Source organism: Platalea leucorodia (assembly GCF_965183815.1).
Source record: "Platalea leucorodia genome assembly, chromosome: 6".
Classification (NCBI taxonomy): Eukaryota; Metazoa; Chordata; class Aves; order Pelecaniformes; family Threskiornithidae; genus Platalea; species Platalea leucorodia.
This window is the reverse complement of record NC_138828.1, coordinates 80098399-80122645: the sequence shown is the minus strand read 5'-3', so window position 1 is coordinate 80122645 and position 24247 is coordinate 80098399. Positions and strand designations below refer to the sequence as shown.

Below are 24247 nucleotides of genomic sequence, written 5' to 3'. Positions count from 1 at the left end.
TCACAGCTGGTGGTTTTAGTAGTCATCAGGTGCATTATCTTAATGATCCCAATATTTCACGAGGTCTCTCCATCAGTAGTATTGTTATTGTAGCCTTTCTATCTTCTGCCTATAACAAGAAGCGGGGAAAAAGAAATCATGTTTGCCTTCCTTAGACAAGTCTGGATGTAGGATCTCAACATGAGTAAACGTAAGAGTTGTGTGATAGCTCCAGGCTGGCCAAGGCCACTTCCTCCACCCGTCCTCCTCGCCGTGTCTCTTCACCTCTTTGTGCCTGGCCATCTTCCAGCTCCCATGTGGGGAGTGCCCTGGCTGAGGAAAAAAAAAAAAAGGTGGTGTCAACTGGAGAGGAGTATGTGCTGCTTTGGGAAGATCAAGACTGCTTAAATTAGAAGCATCAAGGACAGCCCTTGCTCTTGCTATTTCTGCTGGAAGGACAGTCGGGCATCCCTTTACCCCACAGTTACACCAACAGGAGCTATTAGGTTTCATCAGCCATTAGGTTACATTAACCAAGATGAAGTTTGCAGTTTGCTTCTGTAGTAGCCTGGCTGAGAAACCAGAGGTGGATCTGGATGGAAAGCAGAGCATCTTTGTGTTAGATACTGAGTTCTCCTGGGCCTGCCCTCTGTTTCCTCGGTGCTGTGGGCGTGCATGATGCTGCAGAAGTGCTCACAAGGACGAGGTCTCAGCAGCCAGAGCTAAGCATGTCACCCACCGAGGAGGCTGGGAGGAATGTTTCCTAAAGCAGAGGGACGTGCCGGGTGACTTCAAGCGGAGCTTTACACCTTGTTAATACCCGTGGAGGCAGTGCCTGACTGGCGGAGCGACATGGGCGCAGCAGCATGAGTTCAGTCCTCGGCAGCACTGAACCAGCCCTGCGAGGATGTTTGATTTGAGTTGCAAATGGAGTTTTTGAGCCTGATCTGTCTCAGGGGTGTCAGGGCCCAGTGCTTTCCTCAGGGGATATTTTTTGTCACTGAGGCACCGTGCAGTTTTGGTATTCTTGGTGTGTATCGGGGTGTAGCTGGCATGGCTAGGTATCCACATCTCCAGGGCCCAGGGTGGGGATAGCGTCAGCTGTCACCCTGAGGGTGAGCAGGCAAGTTCCAGCTGCCCCGGAGCCACCGTGCAGGACCTGTTCTGCTGCCAAATGACCACAAAGAATCTGCAGGAGCCATCTCCCAGGGAATACCAGCCTGGAGCCTCCTCTGCAGCTGGTGCTTCCTCCACCCCAGTCCCTTCTTGGATATCAGGCATTTGGTCTGTCAAGGGGCTCGCGTTAACCTTTTCCCTGACCTTGTGTGCTGCTTATTTTCACATCCCCAGCTGTTGGATTTAAACCGGGAACCTTTGGTGCAAAGACAGTGCTGTTTATTTTTAATCTGTGGTGCGGTGTGAACATTAATTAGGACTGATAATAAGGAATGCAAACCTATTGGCGCCCTTCTTGGCGGTTCCAGCGAGGAATGCTGGCGTGGTGACAGCTCAGCTGCTGCTCCATGCGTAAGAAGCACGCACTAGCCAGTGAACATGTTGAGGAAATACAAAATATTTCAGCGATTCCTAAATGTGTCCATCCCTGTGTTTGAGCAGAAGTTTGCCATCTTGGCTGCTGTGTGCCGATGATGTGGAAACATTAGTTATTTATGGGCAAAATAAGGGCTGTTCTATTTGTGTTGTAGTAGTACAATGTTGAAATGTTTGCGCAGCCCAAACACCGCTGGTGGCATGGTAACCAGATGAGGAGAACTTGGATGGCTTGGGATGTGGACGGCACCATGCTGGTATATTTGTAACAGTACGTTACCATCCAGAAAATACCTGTGTGGTTAAAAATACTCAAGAGAATGGATTTGCAGGCATTTCTAGAGGTAACTTGAGTCCTGGACAATACTCCTGAGAATTGCCGAGAGTCTTTCCATTTATTTCAGTGGCTGCTGTATGGAAAGTGAGAGTTAATTTTACAGGTAAATGGCTGTAGGACCAGCCCCCTCATGAGGAAAATAGCATCGCCAAATCATCAGAACGCAAGACATTGCGTGAAGCCCTCCCAGGTGCTGGTGCCAGCTCTGATGCTGATCCCTAGGCTATGACCCAGATGCTATTAGGGGTATTGTCACATCTCGGTTAGCCTGTGCTCTGTGATGGCCAGATCCCTGCGCTAGCAGATTCAGAGAAGGAATAGAAGGATATAATAGCCAGGGCTGGCTGTGGCTGTGCTGGTAAGTGGAGACAGAAGGAGGTTTGGTGATGGTGCAGCTGCTCCCCTGGAATATGACAGAGATTGCTAAAGAGGAGCCAACAGTTCAGTTGCTTTAATATTCCCCTGATAATCAGGAAACCCCACAATATGGGAAGCTTCGTCCTTTCCTGTCTCATTTAGCGGTAAACTTGAATAATGGAAACCAAAACCAAAGCCCAAGTCCTATGTAATGCAATTATATAAATAAATACAGTTATTAAGTTCCACAGATTAACTCCTGGTGATAGAGAAGGTTTCTCCCCTCCTTGTTGACTTCGTTCTCTTGATTCAGTTGAACATCCCCTTACACTGGATCAGGAGTAGGAGCAAATAACCTCAGTCAGTTATTTGCCTTTGCTGCAAAAGAAACAATTGCAGCATCTGCAGTCACTCCTATGGATCTTCCCCAGTGCGCTTCCACACACTTTTGTTGCCCTTCTCCTTTTCCCTCCTGCCTCCTTTTGACAAAGAATGACCAGAAGCGCACGTAGTGGTCCAGATTGGGGATTGCTGCTGCTGATGTCCCTAATAGGATTATAAGATTTTCACCATTAATCCTTATCCTATTCTTTAAGAAGACTAACCTTTTACTTAGATTTTTGCCTCCTGTTGCACAATTAGTTGACTCTTCAGTGATTTCTTTACAGCTGCTGTTTTGTCCTTTTTCAAGGCGATTGTAGTTGATGTAGACCTCCAGCATGGAGCAGTGTAAGAATTGTTAAGATTGGTGTGGCTATTTGTTTAGTGCTGCAAGTGAGCTTTTCCTAACTCGCTGATGAATGTCACTACTTCCTTGCCTTTCCCTGTACCCTGAGGGTATGTGTTTGTTTTAGCCCAGGCTGTCGGAGCACATTTCTGTAGCTTTAAACATAGCAACTACTACATCAAGCTCTGGGAGTCCTTGGTTTGCTGATCAGGATGTCTGCTTCTGCTTTTGCACAGAGGGTAAAAGAGCCAAGGCTTCCCGGGGTACGTAGCTCATTCAAAGGAGCTTTGAAAGATGGAAATGGGTGGGGAGTGGGTTGACTCCATATTTGTAGCCTGGTTTCCTAAGGAAATGAGGCTTAAGCAGTCTGTTTTTCCACTGCTGCTAACTTTTGGATCTGCAAAGTGACTGTGGCCAAAATAGATGGGTCAGAGAGGTTTCAAATATTAAGTTTCTACATTATTCATAAGAATTAGCTGCTGGCTGGGAGATTGTCTCATAGCAGCATCCACCAGGAGGTAAAAGCTGCAGTGTTAACTCCATAGGTAGGTCGTTAACTTGGCTTGCCAGCTGGCAGGCACCACTCAGGCAGTCAGTGCATGTACGGCAGAAGGAGTCCTAGCACATGTTGTTTTCAGGTCAGCCGGCAGTTGTGGGAGGGAGCTGAGGGCCTGTGCTGCGATTTTGGGGATGTGTGAGGAAAGCTGAAGGTCCTGTGGTGTGGTTCAGAGAACATCAGGTAGAACTGGAGTGTTACAGCAGAAGTTTAGAGAGATGAGGAGGAACTGGGGAATGGCGTGGTTGGAATTTGTATGGCTTGGGCTGCTGCCTCTCAAACTGTGGGCTGTCAGGATAACTGTCAGGGAACAGCTCGTTTTAGAGGCGATGGGCTGATCTGCAGTGGGGGAGCAAGGAGCACAGGAGCTCCAGGGTGTGGGAGAAGACATACAAGGAACAGCAGAGTAAGAAGCTGGTGGCACCACAGTCATTAAAGGAGAGACGGGCCTGAGGTGGGATGTGATAAAAGCCCAAACCAACAGTAGTTAGGAGCAACATTTTTCAGGCACGGAAAGCAAAGATTCAGCTTGGTAGGCAAGGCGGGGAGGGAGGTTTAAACACGGGTGCATCCAGGTGGGTTAGGAACAACACAAAGGAGGCTGGAAAGGAGACTTAGGCAAGGAGTGACTTAGTGGCTTGGGCAGAGGGACAAAGAATCGGCCTTGGTTTTGTGCATAGTGTGCAGAAGGAGTGATTTGGCAACAGTCTGAGCACGGGGATGAAGGAAGGCAGGAATCAACGATAACTTTAATTACACAGGAAGCTTGGATGAGGAGGAAGAGAGAAGTATTGTCTTCAGCAGGGGGGAGGAACTGAGGGAACAGATAGAGGATTGACGTGTATGTTTGAATTAAATCAATTGGAGTCAAGCCTGATCCAAAGCCCAGTGAAGACAGTAACTTCAAGAGACTTTTTAGAATATGCCTATGTGCAGGTATTTGTCTCTAAAACCCTGAATATGCTTTACAGCAATGCCTGAACATCTTTTGTCTTCCATTTGTAGGGCGTACCCAAAGGTTAAATGACTCCAAGCCACATAGTAAGCCACAGCAGCGACAAGACCGGGATCCAACATTCCTTAAAACAGTTTTCAGTCTGGTAAACCATAGCAGTAATAAATGTCCATATATGCACACAACACACTACAAGGCAAATTAGTGAAACTCTCAATCTGCAATTTAGGGAGAACACATCACCTTATTAACTGTCCCTTGCTCTGCATATGCAAAAGTATTGCACAGTTTCCTTCCCTCACAGGAATTTTTTTCAAGTGTTTATTGTCTGCGACTAATTCTTTTCTAGTGATCCCATAAACTGTTTGCTTCTTCAGGATCCAGTTACTTTCAGTTTGTATTTACCAGCACAAACTGAGGAAATGAATATCAATCATTCAGTGATTATTTGCAGGAAATAAAAGTGTGAGATAGCAGCCAGCCCGGGCCGAGAAGGAAGGACAGAAATGCGGTACTTCTTATAAGCAGAGCCAAAAACATTACTCATGTGCTCAGCTGTTAGTTTCTGAATATTGTGGGGCTTTCTTCCTTTTGTGAGCTCTACCTTCTTTGGATTAGGTCCTGCTACCGTTGAACGCAGGGGGTATATTTGTTATTAGCTTCAGTGAGAACAGGATCAAGCTATTGTCTGTGTGTTCTTCCTTGCTTTAACCAGTGTTGCTGTTTGTTAAGGTATTGCAAGGGACAAAAACGCGTTTGGTTTCCCAGAATCTTTCTGAGCATTCGTATCTAATTCCTGCATATAGCACAGCCCCTGTGGGTGACATAGGTTCAGAGCTGACTGTTTCCAGCAAAGCTTTTTGAAGCCAGTGTGAAGCCTCTGTAAAATACTGAATCTCCTCACTCAGTAGCTGCTTTTCTGAAGTCTGCATTGTGCTGCAGGTTTTGCTAAGCTATGCTACAGTAAGCATGATGAATAGCAGGCAAATTTTCTTCGGTCACTGCTTTGGAAATCAAGATGTGTGCTGGCTCACCCCATTCTTTCACAAATACCTTCTTGAACTACGGGAAGTACGATGGTACACCATATCCCAGAGTGTTAATTTTTAATGTCTTATGCACATAATGGACTCAACTGTAATTATGAGTCCCATGGCACACAGTTGCTACTGGCAGGATGGAAAAGACGACTGCAGGTCCATGCGGCTCCACAATTAGGGATTGAAACATTGATCATTTCCATTCCCAAGAGCAGCAGAAACAGCTGTATGAATTTAAAGCAAAAGCTCCAGTGGAAAGAGGAGTAGTTGCAAGCCAATAAACATTCCCCTGCAATCTATTAAATTCAGACTTTGCAGCATCATCCTACTGCATTGAATAAAACCGACTGAAACCTGGGCAGGGCAAAGTGGTTTTGACAAGCCTATGCTTATGTCCAGAACAATCGAAGTGAATAAGCAACCCGGCAGTGATGCAGAGAAGAGTTAGTATAAAAAAATTCTCAACGTTTTTTTCTCAGTAGTGCTATTTTTAACTTACGGATCCTTATTTCTTTCTTGCATGACATCTTGAAGCCGACAGCATTCCTTTCAGACTTGAAAATGAAAGGAAACTGTCTGAAAGAACAGTAGAGCTGGGATTTTTAGGCCTGATCCTGTTGGCATATCTTGGTGGGCAAATTCCTCCTCTTTTGAGCCCAAATCGACTTTACCGAACAGTGCAGAGCTCTTCCCTTTAGCAGATTTAATGTAGGGTAAGGCCTCAGCTTTCAAACCCTTGCACCAGTAGAACTTGGATGCTGCTTTACCCTCTGCCAGCTTTTCCGAGTATTGAATAGGGGTAGAAGGGATTTTAGACAAAATGAATCTCATTTTGTCCTGCCTCTGAAAGCAATACTCCTGTATTCCTGATGTCAGAGTACATTATTTTGAAATCAGGTTTTTAATTTCCTTTTAAAAGTGCGGTGGCCTTTTTTGGTTTTTGTTTGGTTGGTTTGGGTTTTTTTTGTGCGTAACTCATAAGGTACAGCTATGGAAACCATTGCAAAAGGAAAGTCAGCCTGAATCCCCGCTCTTCATTCATGTCACTGGCAACAGCTTCTCTGAATTCAGTGATGCAGAATCACTCCTCTACTGTACTTAGTGCACTCAAGCTTAAATCAAATCCTAACACTTCTTGCTAGTGCAAGAAACACATTTAACAGACAGGAAAAAAACAATCTTTCTTTGTGAGAGGAAATCAATTTAATCCATTTGTTGTTTGTTTGTTTTTTTCCAGGCTTATCTTTGGCACTCTTTACCCCGCATATTATTCTTACAAAGCCGTGAAATCAAAGGACATCAAAGAATATGTGAGTAATGAGGTTTGTGGCTGTGCTGCAGGGTTTGTTTTCTAAGATTGCAGCTCATCACATTGTAAAGGTGTTGCCTGTATTCTGGGAAAGCTCGTAAACCAGTGCAAGGGGAAAACTGGCCTGAAGGTGGACTGGCTGATTGCTAGGCACAAGTCTCAAATAAGGAGACTCAGGTTTGTGCTTCTGGCTCCTCTGCAGAGTTGATGTGCTCTTTGACAAATGCGTGCTATTTCTCTGGTGGTGCGAGTTATATGCAGCCGACGTAAAAGGTATTTGGCATCCAGAGCTTTGCGTGTTTTCCTTTGTTTCTGAAGAGCAGAATAAATCAAAGCCTTTTCAAAAAGCCTTGAAGCTTTAGCTGCTCATTCAAAACAAGGATCAGAGGAGGCAACTCGAAGCACATATGACTGAATCCTCAGACAGAAACATCCTCCCTTGTGGAGCAACCTATTTACAGGCAGGGCTGGCAACCTTTTGCTGAAAAATGTTCCCTGGTCCCAGTTTCTAAAGGCATATGGGGCCATCAGGGAGAGTGAAATGTGGGAGAATCAAACCCACTGGGGTGCTGTTGGGGTCCTGTAGGTTTTGTAGCGCCCTTCACAACCTGAGCTCTGGTAATTTCACTGGACCCGGCTCAGCCTCCAGATCTTGACTCTTCAGTCCTCTCAAGATCCCAGGCATAACAAGCCTATTTTCTCCTCTGGGTAACAGCATAGATGGCTATCCCATGGAGTCCTTAGTACAAGCTCAAACTGGGACTTGCTGTGGCTGCTGAGATTTTTCCTTTCAGTCAGTCCCCTCCTTCACATTATGGTTTTGGGTATTTTGAGAATCATAAGTGTTAGAGAACACATCAGATACTTAAGGCAAAATGTCCCTGCAGCCCTTGCACAGCTGTGCTTCTCAAGGTTTGTACACCCTTTGCTTGGAAACGCTGAAGATGTGCGCTAGCATCCCCAAGCAGTGTCTGCCACTGATACTTAACATTTCCATAGTCCTTTTCTGGAAATTATTTTGTTGAAGGGTCCAGTTCCTGTTGGAAATTCAATTGCAAAAGAGGAACTCGCAGCAGACACATGGGCTCATGACCCAGATTTGGGGGCAGCTGATCTAAGACCTGGTCTGCACTTACAATTGTTTTTCAGTTTAGCACACCAGTTGTGGCAATACGTCCATTAGGGTCTGATTAAAAAAAAAAAAATAGTAATTCACACTGACACAGTACAAACCTTCATTTGTTAGTCAAAACTTATATCACTGTAGTTTATTTTTATTCTGCTTGGTAACAGTCATTTTGATAAATGGTATTTCAGGCTGACCCAAGCCCATCCCCACCAGGTCTTGGTTTGTGTTTAAAGGGTTTGCTGGCAGTAATGTCTCACTGACAGAACCGTGCTGGCAGTGAAGCTTTGAGGGAGCCGCAGTTATGTAAAAAGTCTGGCAGAAGCTGCCCTGGGAAGACAATGCTCTCAGGCATTTGGCAGTGCCATTCTACTGCTGTAACATTAAATATAAATATATTTATATAAATCCCAGGGAAGCAGTTATATAGCTGGGTGACAGGTGCTCAGGGAATAATTTCAGTACCTGCAGGGAGATGGAGAGAGACTACAGGTACTGTCCCCACTGCATCGGGGAGAAGATGGAGCAAGCCATTTCAGAGCTGGTGAGATCCAGATTTATGGCCACCTCCATCCTCCCTTCCCCAGAGCAGCACGTGGTGTAGGTATCCCTCTTGTACTGCCTTCTTTCCAGCCTTCCCTTATTCTATTGCAATTATCCCATCCTTAGGTAACATGGTCCAATTCTCTAATTCATGGATTTTCATGGATTTTACTTCCTTAAGCTTTCTAACATTCCTAAGCAAAGCTGCTTAGGGATCTCTGTTTGCAAATACAGCTGATTAGACAACAATTTTCAGTTAAATTAACAACTTTTATCTTACCATCTCTTTTGCTTTGGAGAGACAGATTCTTGAAGCTGTTAAAACTTTAAGTTTTACAATTTCACAATGGAAAAAAAATATTGAGGGGGAATAAAAGGTTTCTCTCCCATCTCCAGTACTTGGAAATTATTTCTTACATCATCTCTGTGGTAACAGTGCCATAGAAGAGGAGCACTTGATAAAAATCACTGGAAGTGCTGATGGCGTGTGACAAATGTGTTGTTTCTCTCCAGCCCAACAAGAACCAATACTGCATGCATCAGAATAGTTTAGCTGTGCTTTTAAATGCCATTTAGTGCCCAGTGACAAAAATTCCCAGATTCCTGAATTACTCAAGATACTACAGTTTCCCTGACCACGTCACAGTCCCCAAAGACTCTGTGTCTATCACTATCACCGCAAAGGAGACTGTCCATAAATCACCCACCAAGCAGTCCACCCCACAGTGGAGTTACCGTAGTTGAACACAGTGACAGCACAGCACATGCTTTCACTACCAATGTGAGGCAAAATGCTCTCACCTAAGCTCCAGGTAAGGGACTTAAGCTAATGCACTTGCCCTCGTCACTGCAATGGGCTCAGGGTGTGGATGTGAGGGGGCACCGCCGCTCAAGGGATGCATGCTAATTCAATAAGTTGCAGTGAGTTGATTGTGCTCCCAAGCCCTGGTTCGTGGGATGGGCAGTTACCTCTTTATCTCTTCCTGGCTAGTTTCCCCCGCCTTTAGATATTATGCAAGTAATTACATTTTGTCTTAATTGCAGTTTGGCCAACACCCTAGCATTAACCTTTGCTATTAAGATGAGCCAAGTGAGATTTTTAATGCCCTGTGATAGGGCTGTGGTCCTCCGCTGGCCAGTGGAGCTTCCTCTGTGGGGACAGAGTCAGGCTGCTCTTTGTCTCACGAGACCAGTCCTAATGGCTGCAATCTTCCTTCCCGAGGGCTCGCGTGGAAATCTGACGTGTATTATGTGCCGAGGTGGGGGAGCTCTGGCATCTTCAAGTCCATAGTAATTGTTAAATACACGGGGAGGGGGAAAGAACCTTTTTTTCTGTGAGAGTTTTTCTGTGCACTTGTGCCTGTAAAGAGATAGTTCGAGGCCCTTGGGGAAAAATGACCGGGCTTCTGTTTTTGTTTACCAGGTCAAATGGATGATGTACTGGATCATATTCGCACTCTTCACGACAGCAGAGACATTCACGGATATCTTTCTTTGCTGGTGAGCACCAGATGGGAGAGGGTCTTTGGCATGAGATGGAAAGAAAATGGAAATATTTACAAGGGGGGAAAAAGGGGCACAGAGGTGCACTGCCTCCTGAACACAGGGTTAGCAGCTTCAGGTGCATAGAGGTGTTTTGTCTGGAGGAGCCATGCTTCCTTTCTCAGTGCTGTCGTAGGAAAAGCAAGAAAGAGGGTGGAACTGCTCAGTGATATATCATTAGTGAGAAATTATTACAGGAGACTCAGTCCCCTGCCTGTCAGAGAGAGGTGCAGCTGATTGCCAAGTTGGATGCTTGCAGAGATCATCACGTAAACAACACTAGCTTTAGCTACAGGCATAGTTCTAGACTTACCTAGCTGTGTGCTACAGTAAATACACAGACTCTAGGGATCAGGCAGAAACAGCCCTGCAGCACAGGACTTTGTTTGTAGGTTGCTGTTTGGGTGGTTGTTCCTGGCGTGTTTTGCCAGGCCCATTCCTGGTTAGGCTGGGTTTACAGTGTGATGGAGGACAGTGACAGTCCATACTGATGTGGGCTCTCTGGTGCCAGCGGAAGGATTCCTGGTGACCTCTGTCAGGACAAGAGCACATAAATTCTCAGATTATCCAATTATCAGATTCGGTTCCTTAAATTTCGATGCTCAAGTATGGAAACGTTTGTTGCCTTGGTTGCCCTTTTTAGTAAGGCCCTCCTAGTGGAAACCAGTGAGATCAGTAGACTTCAGGATGAAAATGTAACTGTAGTGCATGGCCCTCACCTAAAGCCTGTTCCTGCATAGCACTGCATGCCTCTAGTGAGTCCTCCAAACAAAAGGAATCGGGAGTACTTGGCAACATGTCAGGTCTGTTGAAAAGGAGATAAAGGACGTTATTGTCTCTCTGTCTAATTTGCATGCAGATCTACCTCCACTGTGTTCATCTGGAGCTTTGTTTTTTTTTGGAGGATGTATTATGTGGGTCTCTTGGGAGGAATGACAGAGGGCTTGTCCAGCCTGTGAAATCAAGTATGCTGTAGAGATCTTCAGTTGAGTGGAAGACTGACCTGGCAAATCCATGCTCAGAGTAAAGCATCGCAGAGGCCCATCGGGTCAGACCTGGATGCTGTATGGCCCAGCTGGCTCGGTGACAGTGCTGTGCTTGCACAGCAGGAGTCTGCCTGGGTCCAGCTGGGCTGGTGCACGGCCATCGCAGGGTCTCTGTGCTGCTCTCGCTTGCCTCTGCCTACAAAGGGTAGCGTTGGTTCGTCACCCTGCTGGCAGCAACATGCCTGCCTGCCTGAGGATGCTTCTAGCTGGCCAGCCTTGAGCTCTAGGCTTTGTCATCCAGAGAAGAGTCTGGATAATCTAATCTCAAGAATTCCCTGGCTTGTTGTTACAGCTAAAGCATGTTCTGTTGTTAGTAAGTGTCCTGCATGTTTTGCAGGGCTACTTGAAAGCCACAGTGTGGATCTGCACCTTTATGTTGCCTGTTGCTGGAACAACAAAGGTTCTTGTATTTCAGTTTCAGTCAGATAAGTGTTATCTTAAAAGCAGAAAGGCAGAGAGATGAAAGGTGCATAAATATATCAATGAAATACTGATTTGCTCTTTGCTCCCTCCTAATGATTGGGGATGCTATGAAGGCAGCATCTGTGCTCTTTGCATGTAGAAAGCTCCTCTTATCACACAGCAGAGTCTCTTCCAGACCATTAAATAACGGCCCTGATACCCGAGTAACGATTTACCCACATGCCTGGTTGAGATGTGTGCAAAGGTGAGTGAATGTGTTTTGATCTTTGGATTCTTTGGTAAGCACAAGCTGTCCTAAGACTGGCTGGTCCCTTCCTGTGTGGAGCATCTCTAATTAAGGGCAGTGGTTAAATTGGGAGCAGACATTAACAGCTCTTTTTCCTCTAGGTTTCCATTCTACTATGAACTCAAAATAGCTTTTGTAGCTTGGCTGCTGTCTCCATACACAAAAGGCTCCAGCCTCCTGTACAGAAAATTTGTTCATCCGACGCTGTCTTCAAAAGAAAAGGTAATCACAGATGCCCGGGTCCTCTCTGGGTGGAGCAGATCTGCAGTGTGTTCACTCCAGTCTTCGTATCACTCATTTTCATTGAAGGACTGGGAGTTGCTGATTCTCTTCCTCTGTCATTTGATCATCTCCTTTTGGTTGGTGTTTTTGTTCTTCATGGTTGTTTTGTTTTTAAATACTGGCATCTGTTCAGAGCACTCGCACGTATTAACTCATCTTTGTGCACTTGAGAAGCTGGGAGGGAGGGGGATAAAAATACCTCCTGAGCTGCTTTGCACGGACTGGCTGAATATAGCTGGAGTGCTATGTTGTGGCTGGATATAACAATTAGAGAAACAGGGTCTGGCAGCCAGGGCTCCTTAACTTTGTTCCCAGCTCTGCCTAAAGCATCGTGCAGCAACGAGACAAATAGCCAAGCCTGTCTGAAAGGGGCTTAGCAAGCACTTGCCTGGCTGGGAGATGTATAGCATGCTGAAGTAAGGCATGTAGCATGTTGAGGTCCTGGGTTGAGAAATGTCTTGCCCAAATTTGTGATGCTAATTTCGGGGGGCGGGGGATAGACACGGACACATTACAGCTTGGATCATTTGGCTGCCTAGGAGATTTCTGTGGCTGTGAATGGGACATTGTCAGGCAGATCCATTTGGCTCGTGGATACATGGGCCAAGAATAGCTATCAGTCACATATCAACATGCAGACTACTAAGAACTGAATAACTGTTTCCCACATTGGCAACTGTGGAAGTGAGAGTTTTCTGTTTAGCCACAGGCAGTGCATGAACAGTTGTGTCTCAGTCCTGTCCGAGAAGGACAGTGGGGATCAGTCCCCTGTCTCTCTGCTTCCTGGGAACTTCTGCTTACGCTTCTCACAAGTAGTGCTCGTGCATTTTTGGGTTGCCACCTCTTATCTGCTAGGAATAGGGAGGGAATCGCTAAACAGCCAGCAGCTTCTCGCAGCCTCCAGTCCCTACTAACCCAGCACATCCAGTAGCTGAGTACTAGAAGTCATTGTCATCCATTACCATCCAGACCCCTGTGCCTTGAGGGAGGGAGGGTGAGGGCAGCAACTTTCATAACCATTTCACTGTATATTGAGCAGCATTGAAGTCCAGAAGCTCTGGACCTACCAATTCCATGGGCTTGTTGAAGCCAGACACTGCAGTGATGTGCAGAGGTATCTCAGATACTTCTGAGACCACCAGTCCTGGACCCAGGGCAGTATAGCTGCAGCTGCCCATAATATGATTCTTTTCAACTACAGGGCAATCCAATTTGTCTTTAGAGTCCATAGATTGCAAATGGCTTCTGACACACCCTGGTCCATTCTGCCCAGGCGGATGTGTCCAGCTTGCTCCCAGGACCTATTGGTGGTGATTGCACTGTGCAAGTGTGTCCCAACTTTAGGTCCCAATCTTCCGTTCACAGAACAAAGAGTTCCCAAAGCCTGCAATGGGAGTTACTGCTCCCCTGCAAACCTTTCCTCTTTGCAAACGTTGGCTATGAACTTCTCTCCAGCCAAGGTGCAGGAAATGAAGGATGTCTGCCTCCATAAAAGATGACCTGGCCCTGCCAAGAGTTTGAGGCTGGGAGCACTCTGAACTTGTCCTTCTTGTGCTTTTTTTTTTTGTTTGTTTTGTTGTCTGCTGTGACAGGAGATCGATGACTGCCTCGTCCAGGCAAAAGACCGGAGCTACGATGCCCTTGTGCACTTTGGGAAGCGGGGGCTGAACGTCGCAGCCACGGCAGCCGTCATGGCGGCTTCAAAGGTAAAGGTGCGGGTCAGGATGGTGACTCATTAGCATCTCATCTGCATCCATCACCACCAGCAGCCATAGCGTGGAGGGGGATAGACGGTGAGGGTAGGGATTTGCTCACTGATTTTGATCATGCCTCCCAATCTCCCATTCACCAGCCACACAGGTGCCTCTTGGGATGAAGATAGTAAGTGTGGTGCCTAGTGAGTGGAAATGCAGGATTAAGACTAGGGTCTGCCTCAGGCCTCTGAATTTTATATTTTCCGTAGCATTCAGTACCCAGGTGACAATGTTAGCAATGCTGTTCATCACAGCCTGTGCTCTTCATTTTCACTGTCAAAATAGGAGCATAATTCCCATGAAAGATGCTGCCGTTAGGTGAGCACAGTTAGCAGCCTGACAGGGAAATCTTTTTTTTTGGTCAGCACCTTCTGCAGTGAAGGGAAAGGCCATCTGCAGCCCAGTTTGTCAATTGTTGTGCTGAATTGTTGAGAAGTCTGGAGGATCTAGTGACCTATAATTTGCATACCAACAGAAAGCAGATGTGATCTGAAGTTTGTGAAGGCTAAAAGTTTGTCTGCAAGGCTTACACATAACATTCCTCATGTATAATTCTCGGGAGACATCTTTATGTAAGAGTGAATGGGAAGTGGCATTAGTTGCTTTTGGAGAATGAGTAGATGTTGGATGAGTGGTCTCATCTCAGGAGTGGTCTCATCTGCTTAGAGCCACAACCAGAAAATAGCTGTTAGCTCTGTTTCTTTGCTTGCACAAAAGCTGAAAGGACTTGGTAACTGCGTTTTGTGGTCCTGCTCTCTGGCCATGGATTATCATGGCTCAGGGAGATGTGCACAGTGACTATACCTTGTGTTTTGGGGGCAAGGCTTGCATAAAAGATACAGCTTTCATGTAGTCAGATACAATGCCTCTTGTAAAAGGAGAGCAGAAACATATGGGCAAGGTGGGTACTGGTATTAGGAAAAACATGTGAATGGGAGTTGAAGGAAATTATTTTCCTCTGTCAAATGCTTTTCAGGCATCAGGCACCTGACCTCAGGCACATCATTTTAGTATGCCTTGGCCTTACCTTGTGTAAAAATGTATAATACATCCTTAGAAGGCCAAATACCATGAAGTCTATGAAGCATGTTGAATGCAAGGTGTCACAGAAGTGGGGAGCCCCTGGGATATGCCATGCACACGTAGGGTCGCAAGGATATGCAAAAGCTATATCCTGTTTCAAAGAAAAGCCAAAAATTGCTTCCCTTTTCCCTGCCAAGCATTGTGCAGACTGTGGCTGTCAGGCCTAGCTCAGTTCTTCTCCCAAACTGTTGCTCTTCAGTGGGGAGGCTCTGCTAACCCAGGGACTGCTGGCTAATCCAAACCTGGACTGAAACCTGGGATGAACGTGGAGCTAAGGCAAAGCTGTGTGTTATATACCCAGCAAAACAACATTTGTGTGATCCCTCCATGACACTTAACAGTTTTGTTGATGCTATGTAAGCCTGAAGAAGTTGCACCACGGAGATAAATAGGTTCTGGGAATGCCTGTTTTGCAGCACTGCCTTTGCTCTGAGCCCCTTCCTACAAGGTGCTGCAGACTCTCTGTGCTGGAGCTGTTTTTAGGACAGAGTGAGAAACTATCTGTGAATCCCAAAGAAACTCTGACTCCTGTTTGCGTAGCTCCTGAATATGAGAAGCTCAACAGTAGCCCAGACCCACAGTGCCAGCCTGTTCATCTTCAGGACTGCAACAGTGTCTTCATCAGCTCTTCAACTTGAATGAACAGTCAGCACCGCAGTTTTTCTTCCCACTGTCCTGCTTTTCTGGTGTTTTTCTTAAGAATCTCACTGTCTTGAAATGTGGCTCCAGTGGCAGTGCGAAGCTGGGTAGAAGGGAGAAGAGTCTCCAGGGTACAAGGAAGCCGTTGTTTTGCATGAGTTAATGAAGCTCCCCATTCAGTGCTGGAAGAAAGCAGCTCTGTGACTTGTGTGGCGTTACTGTATGGCACATCTGCCAGCCTGGCTTGGGAGAAAAGAGTTAAGATATTGCAACCTGTCAATGGACCAGAAGAGTCTTTCCTGCATGGTACTTTGGGGAGGTGGAAAATGATCTGTTGATAAGATTGAGAGGTTGTTATTGGATTGATTAATCAATTGACTGATTTTTATAACAAAGCAAGGACTGTTCATGTCTTTGCTTCAACCTTGACATTTAAATTACTTTGAGTATGTGAGGAAAAATAGGACTCCTGGCTTCCTTTACGCCTTTGGCATGTGGCCTCTAGCAAGTTGCTTGCTTCGGTGTGCCTCAGGGTGCAGATCGAAGAGACAGGCTGAGCTGATCTGACAGCTCTCCTCCCCCAAAATGTGGTAATGCTCCTGCTCCCAGGGGGTTACTGTGCTCTTTGGACCTCCTCAGTTTATCTCTGATCTATCAGAAAGCTAATCCAGAAAGAGAAAGAAAGGGAATACTGTTTTTTGAGCCCACAAATGTGGCTCAAGTGCCTGAGCCAGCACAAGGGAAGGGATAGAACTGCATTGTGAGGAGTATGGCCAGAGGAAAGGAAAGCAAGATCTCCCCTTCCTGGTCATGGGAAGCAGGCAGATTAGCTCTGCTGCTCATGGGACTACACCCTTAATACATTTACACTCTTCATGGTGTAATAGTCAGGAATGGTTCAAGACACTTCTGTCCCTTGCCCTTCTTAGACTGAATTTGTTGTCTTTCGAGCAGGGAGAGTTAAGTGGCTGTGATTTACAGCCTGATGTGTTGCGGTACAAAAGTGCTGAGCTGGGGTTCCTCGGGTATTCAGGGTTTGAAGTGTGATGGGTCGGGTGTGGACATGTCTCCATTTAGCTGCCCCTGCTGCTCTGGGAGCCCTTTCCAAGAAAGGAGCGATACAAGCAGGTACAGGTAGTAACAGCTTCTGTTGCCTTGGTTTTCAGCTGCTGTTAAACGTATGGCAACGCCCTTACTTGCTCACTTGATAAGGAGGTTTACCAGAGCTAGATTATCCTGCGTGAGAGAAGTTTAAATGACTAGTTATCTGGAAAACGCGTTGAGCTGACAGGTCCCAGACAAGACTGCAGTGCTGTCCTTAGGGGGAAGCTTCTAGGGAGGGAGGAAAGAGAATGCTATTTCTAGGGCTTATCCTGGCTTTCCCAATGCCAAGGTTTAAGGGTATCCAGCTAGCCTGCGTTGAGTGTAGATGGGAAAGTGAGCCCTGAACAGGTTCACTGGGTTTCAGCCTTTAACGGATCAAGTTAAAATTGGATTCTACAGAGATGACCGTATATTCAGAAGCTGCTCCTGCAGCTCCCATGGAAAACGTGGCTTTTACCAGCAGTGAATGTGAGGATCTGTCTTATTTCCTGCTTAACTTGGATTAAGGGGTGAGGAAAAGATGCTTTTGTATTAAGAAATGGACCCTCAGACTTCGCAAATCAGCAGCTTCTGGTAGCAAATACACATTCAGCTGCTGGGCTGAAAGTGTGCTCTGTACAGACCTGTTTTCAGTAAATTAGCTTAAATCTAAAGGCTCCTGTACTTGGAGAAGTGTCTCCCACTGTGCATAGTCCTGTCCTCCCCTTTCTCTCTAAGCTGTGGTAACTGACCTTCTTATGCTCCCACAGGATCCGTTGTGATCTTTTGTCTTTCGTGATAAGATCTTTGGGCAAGGCCCATGTCTTCATTCTTTTTATCCATAGAGCAGCAAAATGCGGCTGGCTCTCTGATTACCATTTGTGTGTGACAGGCCGCCACTTATATATTTACGACAGGCTAAGATGCTTTAAGCTGTACGCAGCCACACCTTCCTTATCTCTGGTCCCCTGGCGCTTTCCCCTTTCTACCTTAAATAGCCTACAGTTTTAGTTAGCCAACTGCAGGCTTGTCTCCCGTCCCCTTCCTCCTGCTCCCTTCCCCTGCTCTGTTTTGTTTTGAAGCCACAGTTGTGCTAACACTGGCACAAACCTGTGCCAGTTCATTTTACGGGCTGAGGAGCTGTCAGTGTCCCAAGTACCCTGAGCCCAGCTGGCTCACTTGGGTGTTTTCTCTCTCTACGGAGAGTCTATTTTTGATGCTCTCTAAGCAGACAGAACATTGGATATCTGGGCTTACTACCCCTGCTAGGTGCTCAACACAGATCTTTTCCCTGCCCCCAGCAGCTTGCATCCCCACCAAGGAGCATAATCTGATTTGTGGCTCTGTAATCTTGTCCTCATTGCTTGGTCATTCTGTCACAGTCTGTGACTTGAAGTGGGTCAGTCCTAAGTGGTGGGATTATATGACCGGGCAGTAAATCCTGCTGCTCTTTGCATGTTTTAAATTAGTTCCAGCTAGTTCAGCCATTCCCGCTCCCAAAGGGCCCTGGGCACTGACGACCACCTTCTTTCCAGCTCACCTTGGGGGAGGAGAAGCAGAAAAGGAGCCTGCTTTTGGGTCACAGCAGAAGGGGAGCAGCAGCAAGGCTGTTACAGCCCCAGTAGCGGGGCAGCTGCAAGGCCTTGTCCAGGCAGCGGAGCCATCAGGTGGAGGCCTGGGCATAAATGGGCTTTTCATTGGCACCAGTCAGGTTTCTAATGTAAGCGGCTGGGACGCGTGTGTGGCTGCAGTGAGGAGAGGTACCGATGGCTTGGAGGCAGCACCAGCCTCCTCCAGCACACTCTCGTGTACTCCCTCACTGTCACCGCACTCCCAGCACTTGCACGTCCTCCGCCTGTCACCCTGAGGCTCCCACCCCCTTCTGCCTTGCCCTATCCCCAGTCCCCAACCCTTCTACTCCCTGCTTCTCTTCCCAAGACCCAGCCCAGCCCTGCCATTGCCCCCTCTGTCTCTACAACCCTCCCATCACCGGTTTTACACTCTCCCCCAGCTCTCTGACCTTCTCCTTCAAGCTCCTGGGTTTGCATGTATCTTTATTCCTCACCCTGAACAAACCAGTTCTGCCAAATAGGCCAATGTCTTTTTTCCCCGCCAAGACAAATCCAGCTCCCAACCACTTAACCATCCCCAAGCTGCAGCCTCAACTCTGCTCTTCAAAGGAGAGCTGCAGAAAACATCCCACAGCCAACAGATCATCGTAACCCAGATGTTTCTGGTAATGTACCTTCCTCTGCCCTTCTTCTGCCCTCCTGTGTGCAGGGCAGGGACTGTTTGCACAGCAGCTGGTGTTGTGGCCCGTTGTGTGCCCCTTGGTGCAGCTCGCCTTTAGGAAGGGGAGCGGGGCACCGCGTGCTGCTGGCAGTGGGCACAGTGCCTTGGCAGGAGATGATAAATGAGGTGGAGGGAGCAGGCACGCATGACTGGTGCCAATGAAAAGCCCGTTTGTGCCTAATAAGTCTGAGAAACAGTCCAGGAGCCTTTCATGCGTGGGGAAATACGGCTTGCGGTGCTGCCAGAGCTAGCAATCACTCTGGTTTATCGGTTAAAAGGACCAGGCATGCAGACAAAGGCGGGAGGGTTTCATTATGCTCATCTACCTCCGAAATGCTCGGGAGTGCAGTGTCAGCAGTTCCCAGATTGCTTCAGCTCGCAGTCACCTGTCTGGTCCAGCAGCCTCTCTTCCATTTCCACCTTTGGGCTCACCACCCCCTGCGGAGTCGCAGCTCTGCCAGTTTAGGGTCCCTTAGCCCAAGAAATTTATTGGGAAGTTTCCCAGTGTGTTTGCTGGTTTTTAAAGCAGGGCACTGGAAGGGAAATGCTGCTGATCGTTTAGATTTTATCCTCTCTCGTCAAACAGCATCTTTTCCTTCATTTCTAGTATCTAGCTGGTATAGCCAGTGCAACTGCCTGAAAGTCAATATTTAGATCCCTAATTTTCCACGAGAATTGAGACCTATTTACTGTGGGAGTTTGGAGCAAAATCTTGTGCAGGAGAGAGATGCTGCCTTTTGTGGCATGACAGTGGAGAACTGCACTTTTACTTGAATTGGGAAAGAGGGAGGCAAGGAGTGGGGAGCATCCTCTCCTTTAAGAGGCTGGATGAAGCCTCTTTGTAACAATGAGATCCCACTGCTTGGAGGGAGGTTGTTTCTTTCCTCACCAAACAGTTCTGTCCAGTCTGCTTAGTACCGTATCTGTAATGGCCATGCTGTCTGCCCTGGTCTGTGACGTGGCCAAGAGGTGCAGATGTCAGGAGTGGTTTAGAATACGCAGTTTGAGAAACCTTTGGGGACCCGTTAGTGTTGTCACAGAAGGCCTTTTGAAAGTAGCTTCCTTTAACGGATCGCCATTTGGGATCCAAAATCAAAGATCTCATGGCTGAGCTATGTTATACCAATAAAGAGGAACAACAAATGGCTTTCTTGAAACATATATATATATATATATATTTCGTGAACTGTTCCTGGTGTGACGTATCTTTCATTCTTAAGTCTTTGAGAATCTGTTTCTCCCAAATCAATAAAAACCCAACGCTGTTTGAGCTACAATCCAGGTAGCTGTTTCCAGTTTCTCTCTCTTGTTGGCTTTTTCAGTGGTGTCTCCAAGAAGCAGACAATAGCCAGTGAATGCACAGGACAGCAGAACCAAACAATAAATTTATACAGAGAGACCAGGCCAGGAGAGACAATAACAAACAGTTCCCAGGAGAGGAAATGAACTGCACAAACAAAAAGGGTGGATGAAATTAAGTTCCCACCATCAACATTAACGTCAGCTGGTTTCCCTTTGAGTCTTTAGTACTGACATCTCCAAACCGGGTAGCTGCTCCAGGCTAGGCACAGCACGCAGGCCCTGGCCACGAGGATATTGCTTGTAGGCTATTTGTGTTCATATGGTGGCAGAAGCAATTTCCTCCTTCACTCAGGCCTGTGCTCAGAGCATAATGCCGATGGTTTTGCTCTTAGCAGGGCCTGCCCGCAGCCAGGCACGGTAACGCTTCTGCGTGCAAACTCCCACTCATTGCCGTGAGTAATTCCCCAGCGTTACCCTACTTCTCAGAAGACCTGTCAGTCACCGGGACTAAAATGACTGCCACGTGTCCCTCACCTAATCCTGTGCCTAAATTAGTCATAAATGCACTCTGTTCTTAATGATCTTAAGTCTGGATTACAAAGGTGGCCAGACACTGGGGGTTTCTCCAGTGGGAAGCATCGATCAAGTGCAAGGAGTGGAGTGGCAGCCCGTTGTGTTTGTAATTTGCTTTACTCTTTAAACACACTTGCTAGGTAACACCCTGTCAGCTGGGGTTATGGAGTGGTTTCTCCATCTCTCTGGGAAAGCTGAGGAAGGGAGAACCTACGTTCAAAGGTGTAGTCCACAGGTGGGTGTCCCTGCTTTTTATGTGTATGTGAGTCCCTGCACATGGTGCCCAGTGTCATGCTCATGTCTCGCCTCGATTACTTGTGCTTCAAATAGACCTTATTCTCAGCGCTTTTATGTGTGTTGCCACAATGGCTCTCTTTTTTCCCTTGCTAGGTCTCTCAGCTACTTCATTTACACTTGTATTTGGACCAGAAAAAAGGGCAGGTAATCTGCTGAGTGCTTGTACTAACCCCTAACTAACGTCTGCCTCCCCATTAGACTAGTTTGAACTGTTTTCAGCTGAGATTGGTCTGAGGCCAGATGCTGTCTGCTCCACTTCCAGTTGGTAGATCCTGCGTGCTGAGCTTTAAAAGCCTGTCTTTGATCTCATCAGCAAAATGCCTTCCAAGTCCTCTGCTGGCAATCAGAGAGACTCCAGCAGCCAGGCAGGGAGCTTTGTGTGTGGAAAACCCATCTAACTCAGGTTGTTGCTACTGCATTGGCCACGCTGCTGTGTTTGCTGTTGTTTTCTCGCTGATGGATAAGGGGAGCTTCTCTCCTGCTGCTGTGATCCCGTTGGGATGGTTGGGGTTGCAGTGGAGCCAGTGAGGCCGGGGCTTGGCTCAGAAGTGAAGACGCATTTCTGCAAGCATTTTCTGATAGGTTGGGGAAGTCCTGCTGACACCATAGCGATAACCTAGGAACAGCCACTACACCTTGTAGTGCGTATCTGCAGGATGAGGCTGTAACATGCATGCAGACATGTCTGCTAACCAAAGTTACAGCAAAAAGAGAAGAGAACATTAACAGGTTGAGCATTGTGCTGGAAGTGTGGTGAGCGTGACTTAGTGTTCCCTTGCCTGTCCATTAACTACTGATCCTAAGATACAAAAGGCCAGAAGTTGCCATCCTGTATTAACACTGACTGTATTAAAAGCTTCTCTTTTATGACTTGACATTTTTTGGTTCCTGATTTGTGTCACTTTGCCATGCTGTGTTATAGTTTCCACAGCTGCAAAATGGAGTTGGTAGGTGTTAGAGGTGTTTTGAAGCCTAAATAATGCCTACAGAATTCTTTCAGATTGTCAGACTGAAGGTACGATGAAGTCTAGGCACTGTTATTTGTTTGTATTGAGATCATATTTAATAGGACTTTCTTGTATAAATTGCAGATTTTTAAGTTATGATGTGCCTAATTTTATTTACCTAGAGCCTATGTAAAGTTACCTACCTATGTGGAGTATTTTTAATGAATAATTCCATTGGATGTAAACTCATGTTTTTCCAGACTCCTAAATCCATCTCCCTCTAAAAAGTTTTACTTCAAATGTGAATGCAGAGATCAATTATAGAGAGGCAAAGTAAGGAAGACAAGTCCAGCTATTTCTGATGGAGTGCCTTTTAGAGTGCCTGACACAACAATGACTTCAGATTTTGGAAAGGATCAAGATTTCTCATCCTTCCAAGCAAATATTGGTTGCATCAGTGTTTGTGCTCTGGGCCCACAGAAGTTAATGTTCGTTTCTGGAGATGATGATGTCTGCAACATTTAGAGAAAGGTAGCATGCAGGTTAGGGGGCTTTGAAAAAAAGCTCAGTATTTTGATACTGCTTTGTCCCACTCTTTAAAGCAAAAATAAGGAGAGAATCTGCTAGATGTGGGGAAGTAAGGTATGCCTATACTACAGTTGCAATTTTGACTGAAGCAGGTAGATATGTACCTAAATTAGTTTTAGATTAATTATTATGCCACATGGATGGGAGCTTTAACTTCCCTTAGAATCACAGATGAGCTTCTGCAGCTTAAATGTCCACATGATGGGCAATGCCCTAATACCATTGGTAGCGTCATGAATCTAAATGAGGTTGATACCAAGTGATAGCAGTTACTGGGGGGTGACATTACTGTGTCTTTTTTAGTATTTGTCTTTTGTCCTATTCAGTAGCACCAAGCCCTGCCCCAGCCTGGCCCTTCTCTGCCTCTGTAAAGAGAGAACTGTCCCATGTATGGACCTGGCAAGGTTGGTGGGTCCTGGGAGAAGAAGAGCTGAAGGAAGCCTGAAGAGATCCACTTTCAGCTTGTGTCGTACCTTCACCTATGCGGTGAACTTTCCTTGGGATAAGAAAATCAGATTAATTTGGGAGCAGGAGCACTGTAGTGAGCAGGGAACAGAGACACCTGCTCCCACTTGCTGCCACCAAAACCTCACCATCTAACAAAATCACTCTCTGCTGGATCAGAAGTGCCATGCTTACGGGGACAATCTGTGTCCTAGGAGGAGCTGGGTGAGGTAGAAGTTGAGTGTAGGCAGGCAGTCTTGTGCCCAGGGAGAGCAAGGCTCAGTCTTCCAGCACCACTTCATGCTTGCGTCCTCTTCCAGGGGATGCAGTCTCCAAAATACAGGTCCCACACTGCCAGCACAATCATCCTGACAGGGCAGTTGGTGTTCAGTAAGGGGAGAGACAGAGGTGGTGTCATCCGTAGTCCCACAGCCCTCCCAGTTCCCGTTTTCAAAAGTCTGTATAATACCACCATGCTGTTTTGCTGTTGACACAGTGAAATGTTGCTATCACAGCAACTGTCATGATATTGCTGCTGTCACGCTCTCTAGGATATGCTACAAACATGCCTCTGCCCTGCAGCGTAGACATAGCTTCAGCACCTGGATCTTCTCTCTGTGCAGACACACGGTGTGCTGAAATTTCTGGGACATGTCCCATGTCTGTAGCAGTTGGAAGAGCATCTGTGTGATCACAGCCAAGACGGTAAACAAAAATCCCCAAAACAGCCGCTCTTCATCTTCCACATGATTGTTTTAACCAAACACGGCCCAAGATGTGTGGTGTGCTAAATCTATCCTGTTGTGAAATAAAGCTATTAACTTGTTTTTTTATTTCATTAATAAATGATAAGTCTTATTGTGGAATAATAAGCGTTACAGCTGGATAAAGTATTGCTAAAAAATATAACTACAGCAGTGCAAACTCACAGCACTGGCTTTTCAAATGTTTGTGATTTCATATACAGCAGCTGCTTATCTGACAGGGAAATTAAGATTGGTAACAACATTTTCCATTTTACTCTGAAACGATCCTGATTCTGTTGTAATCATAGTTTTTGTCATGTTTCTATTTGGGGTCAGATAGTAATGTGGCAACTAGGAAAGAATTGTGAGTGTTACGTTGTGCCCTAGGAGCAATTAAATCAAGTCTATCCCTACAAAGACCGAAGGTGCAAAAATATGAA

At 46.4% G+C, this 24247-nt stretch overlaps 1 protein-coding gene across 1 annotated transcript in view; it reads left to right on the top strand.

Moving 5' to 3' along the window:
- The window catches only part of REEP1 (receptor accessory protein 1), a 72628-nt gene that overhangs the window by 21314 nt on the left and 27067 nt on the right, over positions 1–24247 (top strand). The window contains exons 2-6 of the mRNA XM_082316496.1: positions 6740–6812; positions 9904–9980; positions 11879–11999; positions 13652–13765; positions 21176–21226. Coding sequence (XP_082172622.1) covers positions 6740–6812; positions 9904–9980; positions 11879–11999; positions 13652–13765; positions 21176–21226 — 436 coding nt within the window. The remainder of the gene's footprint in view (positions 1–6739; positions 6813–9903; positions 9981–11878; positions 12000–13651; positions 13766–21175; positions 21227–24247) is intronic.